We start from the raw sequence: 20,375 nt of genomic DNA on the forward strand, positions 1-20,375 counted from the left end.
ATGATCATTACACAGGTCTACCTTGTGCTGGGGACAAAAAAAGGCTACTCTAAAATGTGCAATTTTGTCACACAACACAATGCCACAGATGTCTCAAGTTTTGAAGGGCCGTGCAATTGGCATGCTGACTGCAGGAATGTCCACCAGCGCTGTTGTCAGATAATTGAATGTTCATTTCTCTACAATACAAGAAATGAACCAATGTCATTTTAGAGAATTTGGTAGTACGTCTAAACGTCCTCCCAACCGCAGACCACGTTCATGGCATCGTGTGGGCGAGCAGTTTGCTGATGTCAACTTTGTGAACAGAGTGCCCCAAGGTGGCGGTGAGGTTATGGGCAGACATAAGCTACGGACAACGAACACAATTGCATTTTATCAATGGCAATTTGAATGCAGAGATACCGTGACAAGCTCCTGAGGCACATCACCTCATGCTTCAGCATGATAGTGCACAGGCCCATGTTGCCCAGTTCTGCCATGGTCTGCATACTCATCTGACATGTCACCTATTGAGGAAGTTTGGGGCGCCAGGTGGTTAGAGTGGTTGGGCCAGTAACTGAAAGGTTGCTGGATTGAATCCCCGAGCTGACTAGGTAAAAATGTGTCGTTCTGCCCCTGAACAAGGCAGCTAACCCACTGTTCCCAGGTAGGCTGCCATTGTAAATAATAATTCGTTCTTAACTGACTTGCCTGGTTAAATAAAAACATTTGGGAATGCTCTGGATCGACGTGTGTTCCAGATCCCGTTAATATCCTTTAACTTCTCACAGCCACTGAAGATGAGTGGGACAACATGCCACAATCAACAACTCTATGCGAAGGAGATGCGTTGTGCTGCATGATACAAAATGGTGGTCAAATGACTGACTGGTTTTCTGATCTATATCCCTACTTTTTTTTTTTTTTTTTTTTTTTACTATCTGTGATCAACAGATGCATATCTGTATTCCCAGTCATGCGAAATCCATAGGGGCCTAATTTATTAATTTCAATCGACTGATTAACTTATATTAACTGTAACTCAGTAAAATCTTTAAATTGTTGCATGTTGGATTTATATTTTTTGTTCAGTATACATTCATGACCAGACTAAGACGCTTCGTGCTTGTCCTCATGTAATGAAACGGAGGTGGATCAATAGAATAACTTTAGTGTTGGGGGTGTTGCCGTATAATAAATCCAGACAATGCAATGTAAGATAGAAAATTGGCAATTAATGGTCATAATATGTACATTTACAAATGTCTATCATGTAAAATTATAACACTTCTCAGGTTGATTCAAACTGGGGGAATAATATAACTCGACAATAAGCAAAACCCCTCTACTGATCTCTTGTTCTCGACCGTTAGCCTTTGAACCCGTCACGTGGTGCGGATGCCATTCCATTCCTCGCACTTTAGGTTAAACATGGCAGCCCTCTTGAGATCTGCACGACTTCTGAAATGTTCGCCTTCGGGCTTTCTTCAAAGAACAGGGACGAACAGAAATGGACCGCAGCTCAGTCGACTGTACAGTGGAACGATCGGTGGTAAAGGCTCCGGAGTCTGTTCAAGACAAATCGTCCCAGGCCCATACAGTGTACACAGGTAGCGTAATGCTGGCTAGCCGGTCCATGCTGGATTGGTACCCTACGGTTGTCATTGAGCTTCAATGACAGTCATAGTAATGTACTTAAACATTAATATGACCGGTTATCATGAGAGCAAATGTTTTGATATGTGTGTGTATGTATGTTATATACTGGTATTAGCCTGTATTATTTAGTCAACAATCTAGTATGTAATAAAAATATGGCCTCCTTGCATAAGTCCTAATGACGTTCAATTCACAGTTAATTATAACAAAATCATGTAACGTTAACTAGCTATCTATGTTGTATGGGACGACTATTAACTAATTGTATTTAAACTAGTAACCCTGATTCTGCACAATAAATATACAGAGAACTGATGGCTACAATCTGAGGGCTTGACGGCATCTTTTGCTCCATTAAAATAACGTTAGCTAGCCCGGGAGGGGTTCGATTATGTAATTTGAAGGAGTTGGTGACTACACTCAGGCCCACAGGCCTGTATAGGGTGATGAGTGCCTTTCGGATCAGGTAAGGAAGCATGGGTGCTCAGGTCAAGGTCATTCTTGTGGCACTGTGGCCTTTAATGGGAGATCCAAAACTTTATCTTTGCTGTAAACCTTATAGCCTATTGCCATAAACCATGTATAACCCATTGCCTGGTCTTCCCTCTGCTAGGTGTGCGTGGCCCTATGCAGGGGTACGTCACTACTCCATGGTCACAGAGCAGCGGGGGCTACCCACTGATGAGTCCAGTTTGGGTGTGCGATCTAAGCAGGCCCAGCAGTTTGACTGGGCCCTGGCAAAGCTTGACAGTTCAGTGAGGAGGACGGGACGCATCACCAAGACCCTGCTGCTGCGCATCTTCCACGACATCTGCCGAACAGGTAAATAGTTAAGCACCTTGACCACTTTCCTCCTTCCTTTGAGAACCTCAGACTAGCACCTCACTGCTTTTTTGATAAAAAAAAAGTCTTCTACACCTTGACATGCTTCCCCTCCAACTAACACATGGCTTGTACTTCTATATTTTTTTCTCGATTTCTCAAGGCTACCCTAGTGGCAACCAGGCCCTGCTCCTCCTGCGGAGCTGTGGCTCTCTACTGCCTGAGATGCCCCTGGCGGAACGCACTGAGCTGGCGCACCGAATCTGGGACAAGCTACAGGAGCTGGGTATAAGGCTGCGGGCATAGAACCCAAACCCAGAGGGCATTGTTGGGACAGGGCACTGGGAAGAAATTATCAGTGGATGTAGGAGGGTCAGAGGACAATGAAAATGGAGGGTGGATGGAGGTCCGACTGAAACTAACAGTGCTGTAGGAAGAAAAATAGGGTATTGAGATGACACATTTAATTGGCTGACTAGTTTGTGGTCATGTTGGTGATTAGTAAATGTTCCTTTTTTACTGTCAAGGTGCCTCATACGATGCCAGTCATTACAACGCACTGCTCAAGGTATACCTGCAGAACGAGTTCAAGTTCTCCCCCACAGAGTTCTTGGCCAAGATGGAGGCAGCTGGTGTGCAGCCCAACAGAGTGAGTAGATTCACTGCATCTTATCTATTATCTTGATGTTCTTTGTTATGACTTTTACAGGGGAAAATGAACTGGAACTTTGTTCTTGCTTTTCTTTTTTAGCTGTCTTTCTTTGTATATTGTAACTGAGCACTTACGTCATGCTAAGATGAAGGTCTTCGATATAGATGAAAGCTTGAGATGACAGCTCTCCTCCTGTTTAGGTGACCTTCCAGAGACTGATTGCAGCCTACTGCCATGATGGGGACATTGAGGGTGCCAGGTAAGACAGACTTTTACCAGTTTATTAAGACAGAGACTTGATATCGGAGCAATGTGAAGTGATGGACTGTTTATTGTGTCCTCATCACACTCCCTTTCAGTACAATCCTGGGTTTCATGAAGAGCAAGGACCTGCCAATCACAGAGGCTGTTTTCAACGCCTTAGTGACAGGTCATGCACGTGCAGGGTAAGTGTCATATTTGAACCCTTGCTTGTGTTGTAGGTTATGTATTTATAATGCATGTCAATGATAAGTATAAATGTGCCCCTACCGCCTAATTCTTAGTGTTTTGGTCTTGTTAGGTTGTATCAGAGTAAGAAGTTGACAGACAGTATGAAAGCTCCAACCAAGTTTATTCACCTATCGGGTCAATAGAGCTGCATAAGACAAAGACATGGTTCCACCAGTGATAGTATGTATATACCCCAATTTGGGTAGTCTCTCCTCTAAACATTACATCTTTATTGCTAGGCAGGAAGTTAAGTGATACGGGCAATAAACTGTTCCTTCTCCCTTCATATGACCTTACCTCAAACCCCCTTCCTCACTAATCCACATCTCTCCACCCTTATCAGTGCCTGCCAACATGTGATCATCTTCCTGCTACAGATAACCATTAACTTCTGGTGTAGACCCTAGACCAGGGATTCCCAACTGGTGGGTCGCGACCCCTCCCCATGGGGGTCGTAGGATGATTTTAAGGGGTCATGGGACTTTTGCAAGAATATAAAAAATGTAATTAATATTTAGAAAGGCAATCGCCGCACTGAAACTTTTATATTGAAAGGATACGGCCTCGCCGCATATTGATGCTGACTTTCACAACGTTACCGCGACACACTGGTGTGCGTGCGCTGCACCACTTCTTGTTGCTGACTTTACACATGCAGCGCGTCAGCAGTGTTGAAATGACTAGCTACGTTCGGACTTGGAGGGTTTAATCGCTGCACACACTCACTGACCCCCCCCCCCCCCCCCCCCCCCCCCCACACTGATCAAATGAAATGGCGGATTTCTCAACACACACACACACACACGCGCACACACACACACACACACTAATCCAATAAAAATGTCACTCTGCAACATTATTTCGTTTTAAATGTGACACGTCCAATCAGATAATACAGATCTTCTGACAGCTAGTTTGATTGACAGCTAACTATGCAGATGTGTTCTGCAGGAATTGCACATGTGGATAGTTAGCTGTCATTTAACTCATGTAGGTTACCTGTCAGAGTAAAATAATGGACAAGTTTTTAAAACATTCAGCTCCCTCTTCATCTACTGCTGCTTCCAATGTCAACAACAAGGCAGGTAACCCAGTCCCTGTCAAGAAGAGAAAATACGACCCCGACTTCATCAATTATGGTTTTAGAAGACAGACTGTCAGCTAATTCAACCCTCCAAAATGAAAAGGCATCTGGACACCAAGCATCCAAGTCACAAAGATAAGACAGCTGACTTAAAAAAAAAAAAAATAGCAATGTGCTGGGCCACAAGGTGAGTGCCAAAAAGCCCACACCAGCGCAGAGGATCTTATGCTCCCTGCTGCGATTGATATGTTCACTGAAATCTTGGAAGAGTCAGCGGCCAACAAACTTAAAACTATACCCCTATCCAATGACACCATGAGGAGGAGAATCCAGGACGTGTCTGAGGACATCAGAGCGCTTCAGTGAAAATGGCCATTACACACTGCAGCTTGATGAATCCACAGATGTGGCAAAGCATGCAATTCTAATGGTCTATGTTAGACAAGTGTGGGATAATAACTTTGAGGAGCAGTTCCTTTTTAGTGCTGATTTGCCCACCACTGCAGAGGCTGTCTTTAACACAATTGATATGCACCTGGGCTCCGTGGGACTGGTCTGGGATGGGTGCGTCGGTGTGACCACTGATAGGGCAGCTGCCATGACGGGATAGCACTTAGGAGTAGTAAAGCAGATCCTGGAGGAAGCACAGAGTGCAACGTGGAACCACTGCTTCCTACACAGGGAGGCATTGGCAGCGGAGGACATGGTGCCTGAGCTCCACGACACTATCCAAGATGTGTGTCAACTATATCAAAAAGAAAAGGTGTTTCCAGGCCTTCTGTGGGGAGTGGGCACCAGCAGGTGTTTTATCATGCAGAGGTCCACTGGCTTTCCAGGAGTAAAGTGCCGGCTTGCTTTTATGAGCTTCGAGCGGAGATTGCTGTGTTTATTTAGGGAAATAAGTAATCTCTGCCCAAACATTTTGATTGTGAGGAATGGCTCACATAGGTTGCCCACCTGGCAGATATTTTTGATAATTTGAATTCGCTCAATGTGTCAATGTGTAACGGATGTGAAATGGCTAGCTAGTTAGCGGGTACGCGCTAGTAGCATTTCAATCAGTTACGTCACTTGCTCTGAGACTTAAGTAGGGTTTCCCCTTGCTCTGCAAGGGCCGTGGCCTTTGTGGAGCGATGGGTAACGATGCTTCGTGGGCGACCGTTGTTGATGTGTGCTGAGGGTCCCTGGTTCGCGCCCGTGTCGGGGCGAGGGGACGCCGTAAAGTTATACTGTTACATTGATACTGTTAAGCCCTGCACAACTAACGTGCTGTTTCCCATTTAACAACAGGTATTTACACATGTTATATTTTGTATTGTATTTTTGTATTTTGTTCGCCCAGTATGAAAATGTGATGCAAGGTATTTTGTCATCAACAGCCATCAACACTGTTAAGCCCTGCACAACTAACGTGCTGTTTCCCATTTAACAACAGAAATAAATTATGCTCAACTGGGACCACTGGCCGAAGTTATTTATTATTAGAAAACACAACGCATGGAGAGTACACTATACATCTGTTACAAATGCAAGGGAGGGGGCGCAATTGATTTGAACAGAGGGACAAGGTGGATGCCTTCAAGATGATACTTACCATTTGGGCAAATCATATTTCTAACAGGAGTATTGACATGTTTCCCAATGCCCACAATCTGATCAACAAAGCGCACAGCGACACACTGGGGGAAAAAAACGTTAAACAGCATCTTGTCAGGCTGCAGGGAAAATGTTGTGACTACTTCCCGAAGGAGAACATGAGACGACGACTGGATACGGGGACCCCTTTCGAGTAGAGATGGTAGGCGTCACATTGCCCAGCAATGAAGAGGATCAGCTGGTGGAGCTGTCATTTGATCGCGGACTGAGCATGCGCATCCCGGAAATGACACTGGCACAGTTCTGGTGCAGCTTAGTGGGAGAGTATCCTGCTCTCGCCTGCCATGCAATCAGAATCATGCTCCAGTTCTACCTATCTGTGTGAAAGTGTGTTCTCTGCTATGGCCGTGCTGAAAACAACTAAAAGCAGAAATAAACTGGACAGACACCATGACCTCCGAGTTTTCCTGTCAACCATCACCCCAGACTTCAATAAACTTATCAAACTGAAGAAACACCCCCAGCTTTCCCACTGATAGGCCACACACACACACACAATACATAAACAGGTTAATGAGTTATCGTTCACTAGGGTAATTATTATTAACTAATTCTGATCCATATTACATGTTATTGAACTGGTTAAACTTACACCTTTAAAAAAAAATACTTTAAGGTTGTGAAACTATTCACATGGTAATTGATGATTAAGAATTCCTAATGATTGTTGTTTTTTCTATTTGAACTGGTATGTGTTACTGTTCATTAACATTATTGGACTGGTTTTAATGTCATGTTCTGAGTCTGGTAATGTATTACACCCCACTCCTGAACTGGTCTCCTAATTTAAAATGGCTTATTCTCTTGAATTTGTTTTCTAAGTTAATTTGGCTGTGTAATTACTTTCTTTAATACCATAATAGTAGGCCAGTGAGACAGTCTATTTTGCAAGTGAAGCCTGCCCAAGAATGCAGCTGCAATACATTGCAAAATGTAATCATCAACAGTCCATAATATTGGGTCGTGACTCAATTGTTATTGTCAAATTTGGGTCCCCAGGCAAAACCTGTTGAGCACCACTGCCCTAGACTATGGCACCCCTCATGTCTCTAGTATAACTAGTGATTAACAAAATTGTCACGTTTACAAATCTGAATCAGTCTTATTGTGTTGACTTGTGTGTGTCTCGTGCCCATACAGTGACATGGAGAGTTCAGAGAGCATCCTGCAAGTCATGAAGGGGGCAGGCATCGAGCCGGGCCCTGACACATATGTGGCACTGCTCAACGCCTATGCAGAGAAAGGAGATATGAACAAGATCAAACAGGTGAGTGGACCATTGGGTTTGTGTGAGTGGATAAGATCTAGTAGGTAAGTGCACTATGTCACCTTGTAGTGTGTATGTCAGGGTTTCCATCAGCCAGTAATGGCTGGCTTTTTGTGTAAAAAAAAAATCGATTTAAAGAAAATTGCAGCCTGCCAATTATCTGGGAGAAGAAAAAATATTTTAGCGAAATTAAGTATATAGGTTTTTAAAATGGATACTGCCTCCAGCTCATTGCAAAGTGATGTGTGACGCACTGATTAAGCCTGCCTTCCATTGCCGTTTGATGCCGCGTTCAATACAAATGGGAGCTCGGAAATCGCAGTGTTCTTGTGTCCAAGAACACTGGGGGGGGGCTCCGACTGGGAAAAATCAATTTGAACGGTCATCCAACTCGAGAACTCGGGCCTCTTTCTATAGCTCTGACTTTCCGACAAAGATCAGCCTATTCATTGATGGAAATAGATTTAACTGATCATGCTTATCGGCGGTCTATAGGTTCATTTGTATAATTTAGTGGAATTAAATTGTCCCGTGTGTGGAGTATTTTCATTATGTACAGTGCATTAGGAAAGTATTCATACCCCTTGACTGTTTCCACATTTTGTTACTTTGCAGCCTTATTCTAAAATTGATATAAATCTTATCAATCCCCATTATGACAAAGCAAAACCTGCTTTTGGTCATTTTTTTTGCAAATGTATTAAAAATAAATAACAGAAATACCATAATTACATATCTGGGTAAGGGTACCAAAACAATTCTGCAGCATTGAAGGTCCCCAAGAACACAGTGGCCTCCATCATTCTTAAATGGAAGAAGTTGGGAACCATCAATACTCTTCCTAGAGCTGGCCGCCGGCCAAACTGAGCAATCGGGGCCTGGTCAGGGAGGTGACCAAGAACCCGATGGTCAGTCTGACAGCTTTCCAGAGTCCCTCTGTGGAGACGGGAGAACCTTCCAGAAGGACAACCATCTCTGCAGCACTCCACCAATCAGGCCTTTATGGTAGAGTGCCCAGACGGAAGCCACTCCTCAGTAAAAAGGCACATGACAGCCTGCTTAGAGTTTTCCAAAAGGCACCTAAAGTCTCTCAGACCATGAGAAACAAGATTCTCTGGTCTGATGAAACCAAGATTGAACTATTTGGCCTGAATGCCATTCTTCACGTCTGAAAGAAACCTGGTGAAGTGTGGTGGCAGCATCATGTTGTGGGGATATTTTTAAGCGGTAGGGACTGGGAGACTAGTCAGCATCAAGGAAAAGATGAACAGAGCAAAGTACAGAGACCCTTGATGAGAACCTGCTCCAAAGCGCTCAGGACCTCAGATTGGGGTGAAGGTTCACCTTCCAACAGGACAATGACCCTAAGCACACAGCAAAGACAACGGAGTGGCTTGGGGACAAGTCTCTGAATGTCCTTGAGTGGCTCAGCCAGAGCCCGGACTTGAACCTGATCAAACATCTCTGGAGAGACCTGAAAATAGCTGTGCAGCGACACTATCCAACCTGACAGCTTGAGAGGATCTGCAGAGAAGAATGTGAGAAACTCCCCAAATACAGGTGTGCCAAGCTTGTAGCGTCATACCCAAGAAGACTTGAGGCTGTAATCACTGCCAAAGGTGCTTCAACATAGTACTGAGTAAAGGGTCTAAATATTTATGTAAATGTGATATTTCAGTTTTTGCTTTGTCATTGTGTGTAGATTGATTTGGGGGGAGAAACGATTGAATCCATTTTAGAATTAGGCTTTCTGGACAACTGGGAACTCTGAAAAATATTAGGTCAAATCATGACGTCAGTGATCTTTGTCGGAAAGTTAGAGCTATAGAAAGAGGCCCGAGTTCTCGAGTTGGATGGCCGTTCAAATTGATTTTTCCCAGTCGGAGCCCCCCCCCAGTGTTCTTGGACACAAGAACACTGAGATTTCCGAGCTCCCATTTGTATTGAACGCGGCATCAAACGGCAATGGAAGGCAGGCTTAATCAGTGCGTCACACATCACTTTGCAATGAGCTGGAGGCAGTATTCATTTTAAAAACCTATATACTTAATTGTTTGAAACCTGAACAATTAATATATATTATGAGACGTGTCTCTTTCCAAAACTGTCCTAGAAGCTGTTTGGAATAGGCTATTTCTTTCTTGACAAGCTGACCAATAGAATAATTACCTTAGACTGTTCTACTATAGTAGATTGACATAGGCTAGTGATTTTGCTGTTCATTACTCATCTTGTTGACTGAGAAAAAGTCCATGTGGACAGTCTAACATGTTTAAAGTGCACATAAGAATTCAATAAGAAGGACCGCACATCGTTTCATCCTCGACTTGCATGTTCTGTTAATTACCATATTCTGGTAATTACCATATTCTAACTGTGATTTGTCATTCTGAGAACCATGGGTGGATACCCTAATCAGATTACACACACAATGCATATGGGTCCGGTAAATTAAAATGTTGTCGGTCAACAGAAACCCTGGTGTGTGTGAGTGTGAACTGACCCTCCCGTGTGTCCCATCCCCAGACTCTGGAGGCTGTGGAGAACACAGACACCAGTCTGATGGACAGAGATCTGATGCAGGTGGTATTCAGCTTGTCCAAGGCAGGCCATCAGCAGCACGTACCAGAGATAGTGGAGCGTATGAGACACGAGAGAGGATATGTACCAGGTATGATCAGCTCTGGAGGACAAGCACTTTTTACAGTGATTTTTCAGGAACTTGCATTGCAAGTGAAGGTTTAACACTTTATTGTTGAGGTGTCCTGTACTAGATGGTGTAGGGACTGAAACTACCCCTGAACATTCTGGTTATGCGTTGTTGAGATAACAAATATTATGATATTGATGAATTGGATGAGTCAACTCATCTCTCTTGTCCTCTCTCCCCTGTAGATGCTATGAACTTGTGTCTGAGCCTGATCACCCAGGGCCAGGAGGACACAGCCTTCACCGTTCTGAAGACCTTCCCCACCCTGCAGCAAGAGACCCAGAGTGGAGAATCCCCCACCCTGGGCAACTTCTTCCTGCGCCACTGTGTCAACATGGACAAGGTAAGGCTTTAGTGTTTCCACTGCAAAAAAAACAACAACGTTTAAATCAATTTTGTGATGGTATAACGTTTTTAGAGTAAACTTAAACAATTCCAAACATATATAAAGTATGTGCAAAAGATAATGGAGCTATATACTTTGAGAACTAACAATTACCTAAATGAAAACTAGACAGTCGGGGAAAATCTTTGTTATAATGCTTGAGTTACTCAGATAGCATAACAACAAGGCGTAAGCCATGGCCAAATGTGTAGAATTGCAGGAAATTAGCTTTAACAACAAATTGCCTCTGCGGTCAAGAGGGGAGCCTCTAAAACCGCACCATTGGCCACGGCCACCACCACGTTCCCCCCGCTAACTTTGCCACCACTGTTGAAAACAATCCTAGGGGAAACAATGGTTCTAGACCAGGATTGCCCAAGCTCGCCTCCTGGAGAGCTACCCTTCTGCACACTTTAGTTCCAACCCTTATCTACGACACCGGATTCTACAAATGAGCTGCTCAATAAATGTCCATCTGTCTGTGTTTTTAGCCAGTGGATAAGATGGCGCGCTACTGCAAGGAGCTGCAGGACTCCAGCTACCACGCTACTCCCCTGCAGTTCACCCTCTACTGCTGCCTGGAGGCCAAGAAGACTGGTACGCTACATCCTTCTGAGAAATGCACAGGAAGGAGTAGGAGGCTACACAGCCGAGGAAGTTCTTCATCTCTCTTAATATTCCCTCCTTTTCTCCAGCTACTGCAGTGGAGGTGATGAAGATGATGAAGGAACAGGGGCAACCCATCAGACCCCACTACTTTTGGCCCCTCCTCACACAACATGCCAAGGACCAGAACACAACAGGTATGGAAATGTGATTTTAAAACCTACAAACACGAAACCATTTGATATAAAATACTGATAAATAGGGATTGGATGGGTCATTTCAGCTCCAGTGTTCTCTCGATAGAACCCTCCATCTTTATTTGTTTAGCCCATTCATGCTTTCTGGTTGGAGATGCAGATATGAACCAGTACCACCCTCTGGACTGACCATTGTAGTAGATTGACGTTCCAAGTTGACCACCCATGTTAGCTTCACTTGCCAGGGTGTCCCTGGGTCGCTCTCCTCTTCATGGGGCTAACACAGAGAGTGACAGGGTTCAGAATGAGTGAGGAAGCTGTCCGTCACGGCTTTGTGGATGGCGACGCCTCCATACCACTCCCTGGTGGGCGCCGGGTCTGATCCCTAACCCACCACAGGGCATGATGGGACCTGTCTGATGTCACTGTCTGAGAGGTCACTCACATGACGTACACCCACAGACTTCTCTGTCGCTCCAATACCATCCATATATTTTATGAGAGAGGCACTCCTGGAACTAGATGCTCTGATGCTTGAAATAGTTGTTCTAAAATGTGTGCATTTTTAGAAGGGATTGAAGATAGTTGAGGTATTGGTTTTAAGTCACTGTGGTAGAAAGGCATATGTGTATGTGAGAGCCTAATGTGAGGGCCAATGCTGCTGTGTGTCTGTCTACTGTAGAGATACAGGCTTTATGTAGTACTCTCTGGATAGAGAGACTCTTGGAGCCCACAGCATACTCAGGCCTTGGCCAGGTTATGACTTCTCCAGACCACTCCTTTTTAAGGGGCTTTTAGAAGAGCAGGGCCTGTCAAATATTTATGGGCCAGAGTGGTCCACCCTGGAACGATTTCACTGGTTTGGGGGCAAGTGGGGGGAAAGAGGTCGGATCTGAGCCTGAGATGGAGAGAGGGCACTCCAGGCAGAACGGAACAGATGATGACCCCCCCCCGTTTTTCTCAGGGGACCTCTCGGAATAGATCTTGGTAAAGGTCAAGGAAGGTCGCAGGATAACTAATGTACGTTCTTATTCTCCTAGACTAAAACAGGCCCAGGACTGGAAGTTGTTTTGGTTGTCTGACTGTCAAACTGTACTTTCCTTTCTTCCCCTTTTGTTGCTCTGCTGCACTCCATCTTTCGCGCTACCTCACTCCTTTTCAACGTCCCTCAGTGAATTAGCATAATGGCAGGTTTATCTAAGCGATGCTCTTCTCTCATATGAGGAGGAGGCTGATGTGACCTCTACCCTGCCCTGAGGGGGAAAGGATTGGGTCCCCCTTTTTGGTGGGGATTGGGGGACGGTATCCTGAGGGGTTTAATCCCCCACCCCCTACCTACTCCTGTGGGTGTAGGGGTCACAGGTCATTCTGCTACAGTGGCTGTGGAAGCCTCTAGTTTCCTATAGTCCAGTTTCAGCCCTGAAGAAACTACAAGGCCTCATGGGAGAAGGAGGTTTAGGAGTGGTTTATCCTTCAACAGTGATTGGGAGTGTTTTCATATACTGATATAGAAAATGATTGATTGTGTTGCTACTTTATTTCAGAAAGATAAATGGCTAGACTGAAATGGTCCAAGGCCAGTTCAAATTCGTGTCATAATGACCACATTTGGACATCGTCATGTCACAAAATGTTCTGCCTTTGAGAAGCGATACATAGTTTTTTTGTTTTTTGAGTCTTAGTTATAGGTGAGAATGTCTGCTTCAGAAGGTTCAGAGTAGCGTGTTAGCAGACTCCACCCTGGTTTGAACATTTCGGACATCCATTTAGTTGTCAGACCGCTTAGCGGAAACAAAGAAACTTCTCTTTCTTTTATACTCTGGTTGTCCCTGTGTTGTTAGCGTTAACCCTCATGAATGATGCAGCCGCTCTATGGCTGCAGGAGGGGCGTGTTTGTGTCCATCCGTGTGTGTGTGTAAAAGCGTTCGGGGTCAGCGTGGTGGAGGTGATGTGACTGATGCGGAGTGACTTGATTTCATGTAAATGCGAGCGCTCTGAGGGAATTCACTTTGGATTACCCGCACCACTGTGCACCGGCATGAAATATTAAGCGCCATGTCACTTTCTGTCCACAGGTGTCACTGGCGGGCAGGAGCGGGGGCAAAAAAACTTAGCATTTTGATGAGGTGTGGATTTGGGCAGGCGAGTTTGAGGAAGCATATGCTCTGCTTTTGTTCCCACCAGCCGTGAGCCACGGCCGGCTTGTCACTCCCGAGCAGGGATCGCGCGCTTATCACTTGTGACAACGGCGAGAGGGAGAGAGCGAGAAAGTGGTGCGGCGAGCCGCCTCTGTTCGCCTCTGCTTTACGAAGATGCTTTTATGTTTTGTGAGGTGCCGATTAAAGCCCCCGTCTGCCACCAGGCATCCAGTCTATTCCCCCCCGTCCCCAACCAACTCTCCTCGACCTCTTCAACAAATGCCCCCTCTCCCTCTAACCCAGCTCTCACCACTTCCTCTCCTGCCATCCCTCAGTCCACCCTGTGAGTGCTAGTGTGGTAATTAATGGAACAAGAAGTGATTCCATCTGACATCGTCACAGCCACCTGTACTCCAAGAGACAAAAACGAGAGCGACGGATGGAGGGAGAGAGAGGGAGAGCGAGGCAGAGAAGGTACAGGTACTCATTTCAAGGACAGAGGAGGAGTGTAAGAAATAGCAACCAGTTCACTTAATTCTGGTCCTCTCCTTGCTATTCTCTTCTTTCATCTTCCCTTTCTATTTGTCAATATCTTGACTCAGAGGGCTTGTCATCTAGTCTCCTCTGCCTCAGTGGACATGTAGTTATAGTCTGGCCTGCGCATGTATCAGGATGTCTAAGATGAGAAGTAAGCCTTCAGTCCCAAGGAGTCAGTCTTGTCAGTCACTGTGAAGTTCCTCTGTTGTGCTCCAGCCTGTCTCATGCCTCACCTGTGCAATATTAGAGGGCTAGATATTCCCACAGTGTGAATCCTGCTTAATTTGTAAGATGAAGTGCACTTGGAAAAAGCTAAAAAGAAATGTTCGCTAACCTGTCTTAACACCTTTTACCTAAATATCAAAAGGATCATTAATTCTACTTTATGCAGTGAGTTTATGAACGTGTATATGAAGCCTGTTTGTAACCCCGATGTTTGGCGTTAGTTCACCAAGTAACCACTGAACCAGCGCCTGCCTTGCTGCTTTTAAAAGCATCTCACTCCCTCGCACACTTGCATTAGTGAAAAAGTGCTGATTCTAGAATCTCATGTGAGAACCAGGTCATATACAGTATATACTGAATATATAAATACCAACGCAACAATTTCAACAATTTGACTGAGTTACAGTTCATATAAGGAAATCATTCAATTTAAATCATTTTAATAGGGCCCTAACCTATGGATTTTATATGACTGGCCCGCCTACTGGGGAGCCAGGCCCAGCCAATCAGAATGAGTTTTTCCCCACCAAAGGGCTTTATTACAGACAGAAGTACTCCTCAGTTTCATCAGCTGTCCGGGTGGCTGGTCTCAGATGATCCTGCAGGTGAAGAAGCCGCATGTGGAGGTCCTGGGCTGGCGTGGTTATACGTGAGGCCGGTTGGACGTACTGCCAAATTCTTGAAAATGACGGCGGTGGCTTATGGTAGAGAAATTAACATTCAGTTCTCTGGCAACAGCTCTGGTGGACATTCCTGCAGTCAACATGCAAAGGAGAAATGCTCACTAACAGGGATGTAAACAAATGTATTCATAACATTTGAGAGAGATAAGCTTTTTGTGCGTATGGAACATTTCTGGGCTCTTTTATTTCAGCTCATAAAACATGGGACTGACACTTACCAGCTCCATTGACATGTTTTCTATCAGTCTGGCTCGCCAAGAAATGGATCATAGATTATTCAACAGGAAAACAGGTGCTCTTCTCCTTTCATAAAAAAATGAAGAAAGGATGAGAGGAGAGCACACTCACAGGCTCCATTGAGAAGAAAGCATCAGATCGACTTTTTTTTCTCTTTCTTTTTTCTTGAAAGCAGTGAGGGCAGTGAGCTGTGAGGGAGAGAGGGGTGAATGAAGGACATATGATGGAGTGGCCTGAGTGAGCCAGGTGCCTACCTGGTTAATGCTACCCCTCTCTCCTTCTCCACCCCCGGCTGGGGCTCCTAAGTTAGGTTTTAATGGTGGATAAAAGCAGGTCCTTATCTTTTATTCAGGTGTGTTTTGGGGCAGTGGAGGGTATTACCAGGTGAACAGAGACCTTCCCAAGAGGACTGAGATACAGAGAGCTGTGTGGGCCTGAGTGGAGTGTAAACACACACACACACACACACACACACAGAGTGAGGGAGCCAGGATATGTCTCTGCGCTCACATACATCACTGAAACACTTTTGCTGAAGTCTGCATGGAAACATACATGAAAACATAGCTAGGTATTTCTCACCCTGAGAAACGCGCGCACACAGTCACACTGGTTCCTTCCACTCTTGGCCTCATGTCCATCCAGGCCTAGGCAGCAAAGTGCCTGTTCCATATGCATGTGTACCTGGGGCGGAGGCTTGTGAGGAGAGCAGGGTGGTGGTAATGGGTTTGGAGCCCGGCCCCTCAACCACTGGATGCTGCAGGGTTGGGGTCCATTTCTATTTAAATTCCCGTCAACTCCGAAAGTAAACCCTATTCCAAATGTTCCTCACTCAAAAGCATTAAAGGAAATTGGTATTGGAATTTCAGTGTGCTTCCTGAATTGACTGGAATTGGAAATGGGATTGACACTATCCCTGATGTCCACTGTTGTGCTGTAGCAGAGCTGGGTATGCTAGTCTGTGCTGTAGCAGAGCTGGGTATGCTAGTCTGTGCTGCAGCAGAGCTGGGTATGCTAGTCTGTGCTGCAGCAGAGCTGGGTATGCTAGTCTGTGCTGCAGCAGAGCTGGGTATGCTAGTCTGTGCTGTAGCAGAGCTGGGTATGCTAGTCTGTGCTGATGTTCCTCCAGGGATCATGGAGGTGTTGAAGGGCATGCAGGAAGTGGATGTACCAGCTGATGTAGAGACAATGTCCTTCTACGTCCTGCCTGCTTTCCCGAACATAGACGCTGCCCGGGACGCATTCAAGGTAGGGTGTGTAGGGTGGGTGGGTGTGTAGGGTGGGTGGCCTCCACATGAAGTGGCACCAGTGCCTGAAGCACTACCCCACCCATGCACAAGAGGAGCATCCCTCATCGTCTTCAATGGACAGCCAAGATGAGATGTGTACGTGTGTTGCTCATTTCTGATTGTGTGTGTGTGTATGGTTGCATTTTATATATTTTTATGTGTTCATGTGAATGGTGTGTATTTGTTGTAGGAAATGGGCTGCTCCTTGGAGTCTGAAGGTTTCTTGTCCTCTGAGATGCGCTCTAAGGCTGGTAGTGGGAACCTGGCAGGACTGTTGGTTATGAGTGAGTATCTACCTGTATTTCAACTCTGTCTTAATGGCTTCCTCTGTCCATTCAACATGTCAAAACACACATCTATTACAGGTCATTATGCCGATAATCATGTCTAATGCACTTCCCTTGTTTTCATCACTATCTTTACTGTATTAGTTGTTATCCTCAATCATGTACACCAACATACATCTATTACAGGTCGTTATGCCCGTAATCATGTCTAATGCACCTTCTTTGTTCACTTATGTACACCAACATACATTCATGATGGCCCCATTCCTAGTCACTCATAGTTCACAGAGACGTTCAAGAGGCACTATCTACCTAGCGTAACTCTCTGGGCCCAGGGTTGGGTTATGTAGGATGCACCGGGGAGTTGACTCTCGTCATCAGCATCTGGCCTCTGTTTTGCCTGGAGCCTAATTGCCCCATCAGAGAGCGGTCTCTCGCCTGCTCTTCTCTCTCTTTCGCTCTCTCTCCGCTCCGCGTACACTCCTAGCTCATCAGGGCTTTTAAGTGATTAGTGTGTGAATATGTTTGGCGGAGCGGGGGATCGAGGGAGCAACGCGCCTAAACTGGTGGAGGTGAAGAGCGATGGGAGGGGATGAGGTGGAGGGGTGTTTAATAATGGATGCTCGTTCGCTCTACCCGTTTGCTCTCATTCACTTAATCTGTCACACACCTCTTTTTTTGTCCATCTGGTTGCTTGGATATTTCTCTTTCGTCTTATTGGTCTTTCACACCACATTGACATGTCACTTCTATCTATAAAGGCTTTGGGAAACCAAACATCCTTAGTGTACTCCTCAGAATGTGTCTGTTTCTCACTCCCTCTCCAGTGTCTGCTCCCTCGTTCCCTGCCCTGGACCTGAGTACCTTCAGAGGAAGTCTCATCCAGGGCTTCAGAAGGTGAGTTCTCTTACGTGGTAACTGTTTTTACAGTAAGAGTGCTCTGTTTGTCTTTACAAGTGTAAAGTGTGTGTGCAAATGTGTTGGTTTGCCTTCTCCCCCTCTGTCAGTGAGTGAGTTAGACTGCAGTTTTGTTCTCCCTGTAGCAGGTCACCCAGTTCCGGGCCCTGGCCGCCTCATGCATATGGACACAGTCAGTCAGTGGTCCTGACCTGCAGCCCTGGCCCAGGAGCACCCTGGGATATATGTTAATGAGGGTACTCTGAGCCCTGCCCCTAAGGCTGTGCCCTGCCCCTACCCAGCCTGAGGTCTGTAGGCAGGCTACAGGCAGGAGGGCAATGATGTACATGTTTACGCTGTACACCCACTCCTCCTGCCCTCATCTGTTTTGACCCCCCCAGGGAGCCCAGAGGTCCTGGCATACTTACTGGTGTTTGTGCGCTGCTGTACTGTCCTCCCCTCACACCAATATACACACACTCGTTAGTTATGACTATGAAATTATAGTTAAAAGGGCTGATATTGCAGATGTTAGAAACATCATCACCTCCTCAGGAGGAAGATTGACAAGTTTCTAGATGAATGTCATGCGAATGATTTTGACTACATCTGCACTCGTTCCTCACTGGTCTCTGGACGATGTTCCTGGTAGACTGGCTGTCTGTTATAGATTCAGCTGTGAGCCTCGCGGTGTTGTCGTTGGCAGGCGGCCTGTTATGCCCATAATTGGGGTTGACGCCAAAGAAGAGCGGGGTGTCACTGGGTAGGGTGTGCTGTGTCAGAGCCATGTCACTACACTCCACAACCTGCTTCTGTCAGAGCAAGGTCAAGGGATAATTTAATCATTAAAGACCCCACTCCCCCATCCACCCTCTTCTCGTCTCTGTGCCTCTCTTAAACCAGCTGACAACGCCACATACGCACGGCTGTGTCATCATAATTTAGGAATCGTTTTGTGTGGGTGTGTCTGACATGGTTTTCGGGTGACTATTCATCTAAATACTGTGTAGGGTGCCTCTTTTCTTCCCTTCAGTCAAGTTCCTCTCTTCCTCAGATGATTTGTCAAGGCAAAGTGGCAGTCCTCTTCTCTGTCCTGTGTGTGTGTGTGTATATATCTCTATCCCTGTTGCATTGTTTTCAGTGATCATGTATCTCTGTTAGAGCATTCAGAATTGATAGTTTGCTCCTTCAGAAGGCCCAGGCTCTTGTCATCCCTGTCTGTTTACTGGTGATTTGCCATGTGACATTAACAGAGTTGTCATGTTCCATTGGGACTCATATGTCAGTAATCTGTCATATTGTTCTTATAGAAGCTTGCTGTATGTCTCTGTGCTGATTCCTGTGTATGTACAATACCAGTCAAAAGGTTGGACACCTACTCATTCAAGGGTTTTTCTTTATTTTTACTAATTTCTACTTTGTAGAATAATAGTGAAGACGTCAACTATAGAATAACACATATGGAATCACGTAACCAAAAAAGTGCAAAAAACAAAACATATTTGAGATTCTTCAAAGTAGCCACCCTTTGACTTGATGACAGCTTTGCACACTTGGCATTCTCTCAACCAGCTTCATGAGTCTTGAAGGAGTTCCCACATATGCTCAGCACTTGCTGGATGCTTTTCCTTCACTCTGCGGTCGAACTTACCCCAAACCATCTCAATTGGGTTGAGGTTGGGTGATTGTGGAGGCCAGGGCCTAATAGGGTTTTATAAATAAGCATCAACCAGTGGGTCTTGCGACGGGAATACAGAGATGACCAGTTTACGGGGGAGTATAGAGTGCAGTGATGTGTCCTATAAGAAGCATTGGTGGAAAATCTGATGGCTGAATGGTAAAGAACATCTAGCCGCTAGAGAGCACCCTTACCTGCCGATCTATAAATTATGTCTCCGTAATCTAGCATGGGTAGGAGGGTCATCTGAATCAGGGTTAGTTTGGCAGCTGGGGTGAAAGAGGAGCGATTACGATAGAGGAAACCAAGTCTAGATTTAACTTTAGCCTGCAGCTTTGATATGTCCTGAGAGAAGGACAGTGCACCGTCTAGCCGTATTCCCAAGTACTTGTATGAGGTGACTACCTCAAGCTCTAAACCCTCAGAGGTAGTAATCACACCTGTGGGAGGAGGGGCATTCTTCTTACCAAACCACATGACCTTTGTTTTGGATGTGTTCAGAACAAGGTTAAGGGTAGAAAAAGCTTGTTGGACACTAGGAAAGCTTTGTTGTTGAGCATTTAACACAAAATCCAGGGAGGAGCCAGCTGAGTATAAGACTGTCATCTGCATATAAATGGATGAGAGAGCTTCCTACTGCCTGAGCTATGTTGTTGATGTGAATTGAGAAGAGCGTGGGTCCTAGGTTTGAGCCTTGGGCTACTCCCTTGGTGACAGGCAGTGGCTGAGACAGCAGATTTTCTGACTTAATACACTACACTCTTTGAGAGACGTAGTTAGCAAATCAGGCCAAAGACCCTCAGAGACACCAATACTCCTTAGCTAGCCCACAAGAATGGAATGGTCTACCATATCAAAAGCTTTGGCCAAGTCAATAAAAATAGCAGCACAA

At 45.5% G+C, this 20,375-nt stretch overlaps 1 protein-coding gene across 1 annotated transcript in view; it reads left to right on the forward strand.

The window, feature by feature from the left end:
• The first annotated feature begins 1,378 nt into the window (after nt 1–1,378).
• The window catches only part of lrpprc (leucine-rich pentatricopeptide repeat containing), a 70,752-nt gene continuing 51,755 nt past the window's right edge, over nt 1,379–20,375 (forward strand). Inside the window, exons 1-14 of the mRNA XM_055890018.1 lie at nt 1,379–1,592; nt 2,255–2,463; nt 2,627–2,749; nt 2,991–3,112; nt 3,316–3,374; nt 3,475–3,561; nt 7,488–7,614; nt 10,141–10,285; nt 10,510–10,667; nt 11,201–11,306; nt 11,405–11,512; nt 16,462–16,580; nt 16,812–16,905; nt 17,736–17,805. Of these exons, the coding sequence (XP_055745993.1) occupies nt 1,381–1,592; nt 2,255–2,463; nt 2,627–2,749; nt 2,991–3,112; nt 3,316–3,374; nt 3,475–3,561; nt 7,488–7,614; nt 10,141–10,285; nt 10,510–10,667; nt 11,201–11,306; nt 11,405–11,512; nt 16,462–16,580; nt 16,812–16,905; nt 17,736–17,805 (1,739 nt within the window). The 5' untranslated portion in view covers nt 1,379–1,380. The remainder of the gene's footprint in view (nt 1,593–2,254; nt 2,464–2,626; nt 2,750–2,990; nt 3,113–3,315; nt 3,375–3,474; nt 3,562–7,487; nt 7,615–10,140; nt 10,286–10,509; nt 10,668–11,200; nt 11,307–11,404; nt 11,513–16,461; nt 16,581–16,811; nt 16,906–17,735; nt 17,806–20,375) is intronic.

This window comes from Salvelinus fontinalis, chromosome 30 (genome assembly GCF_029448725.1).
Source record: "Salvelinus fontinalis isolate EN_2023a chromosome 30, ASM2944872v1, whole genome shotgun sequence".
Lineage (NCBI taxonomy): Eukaryota > Metazoa > Chordata > Actinopteri > Salmoniformes > Salmonidae > Salvelinus > Salvelinus fontinalis.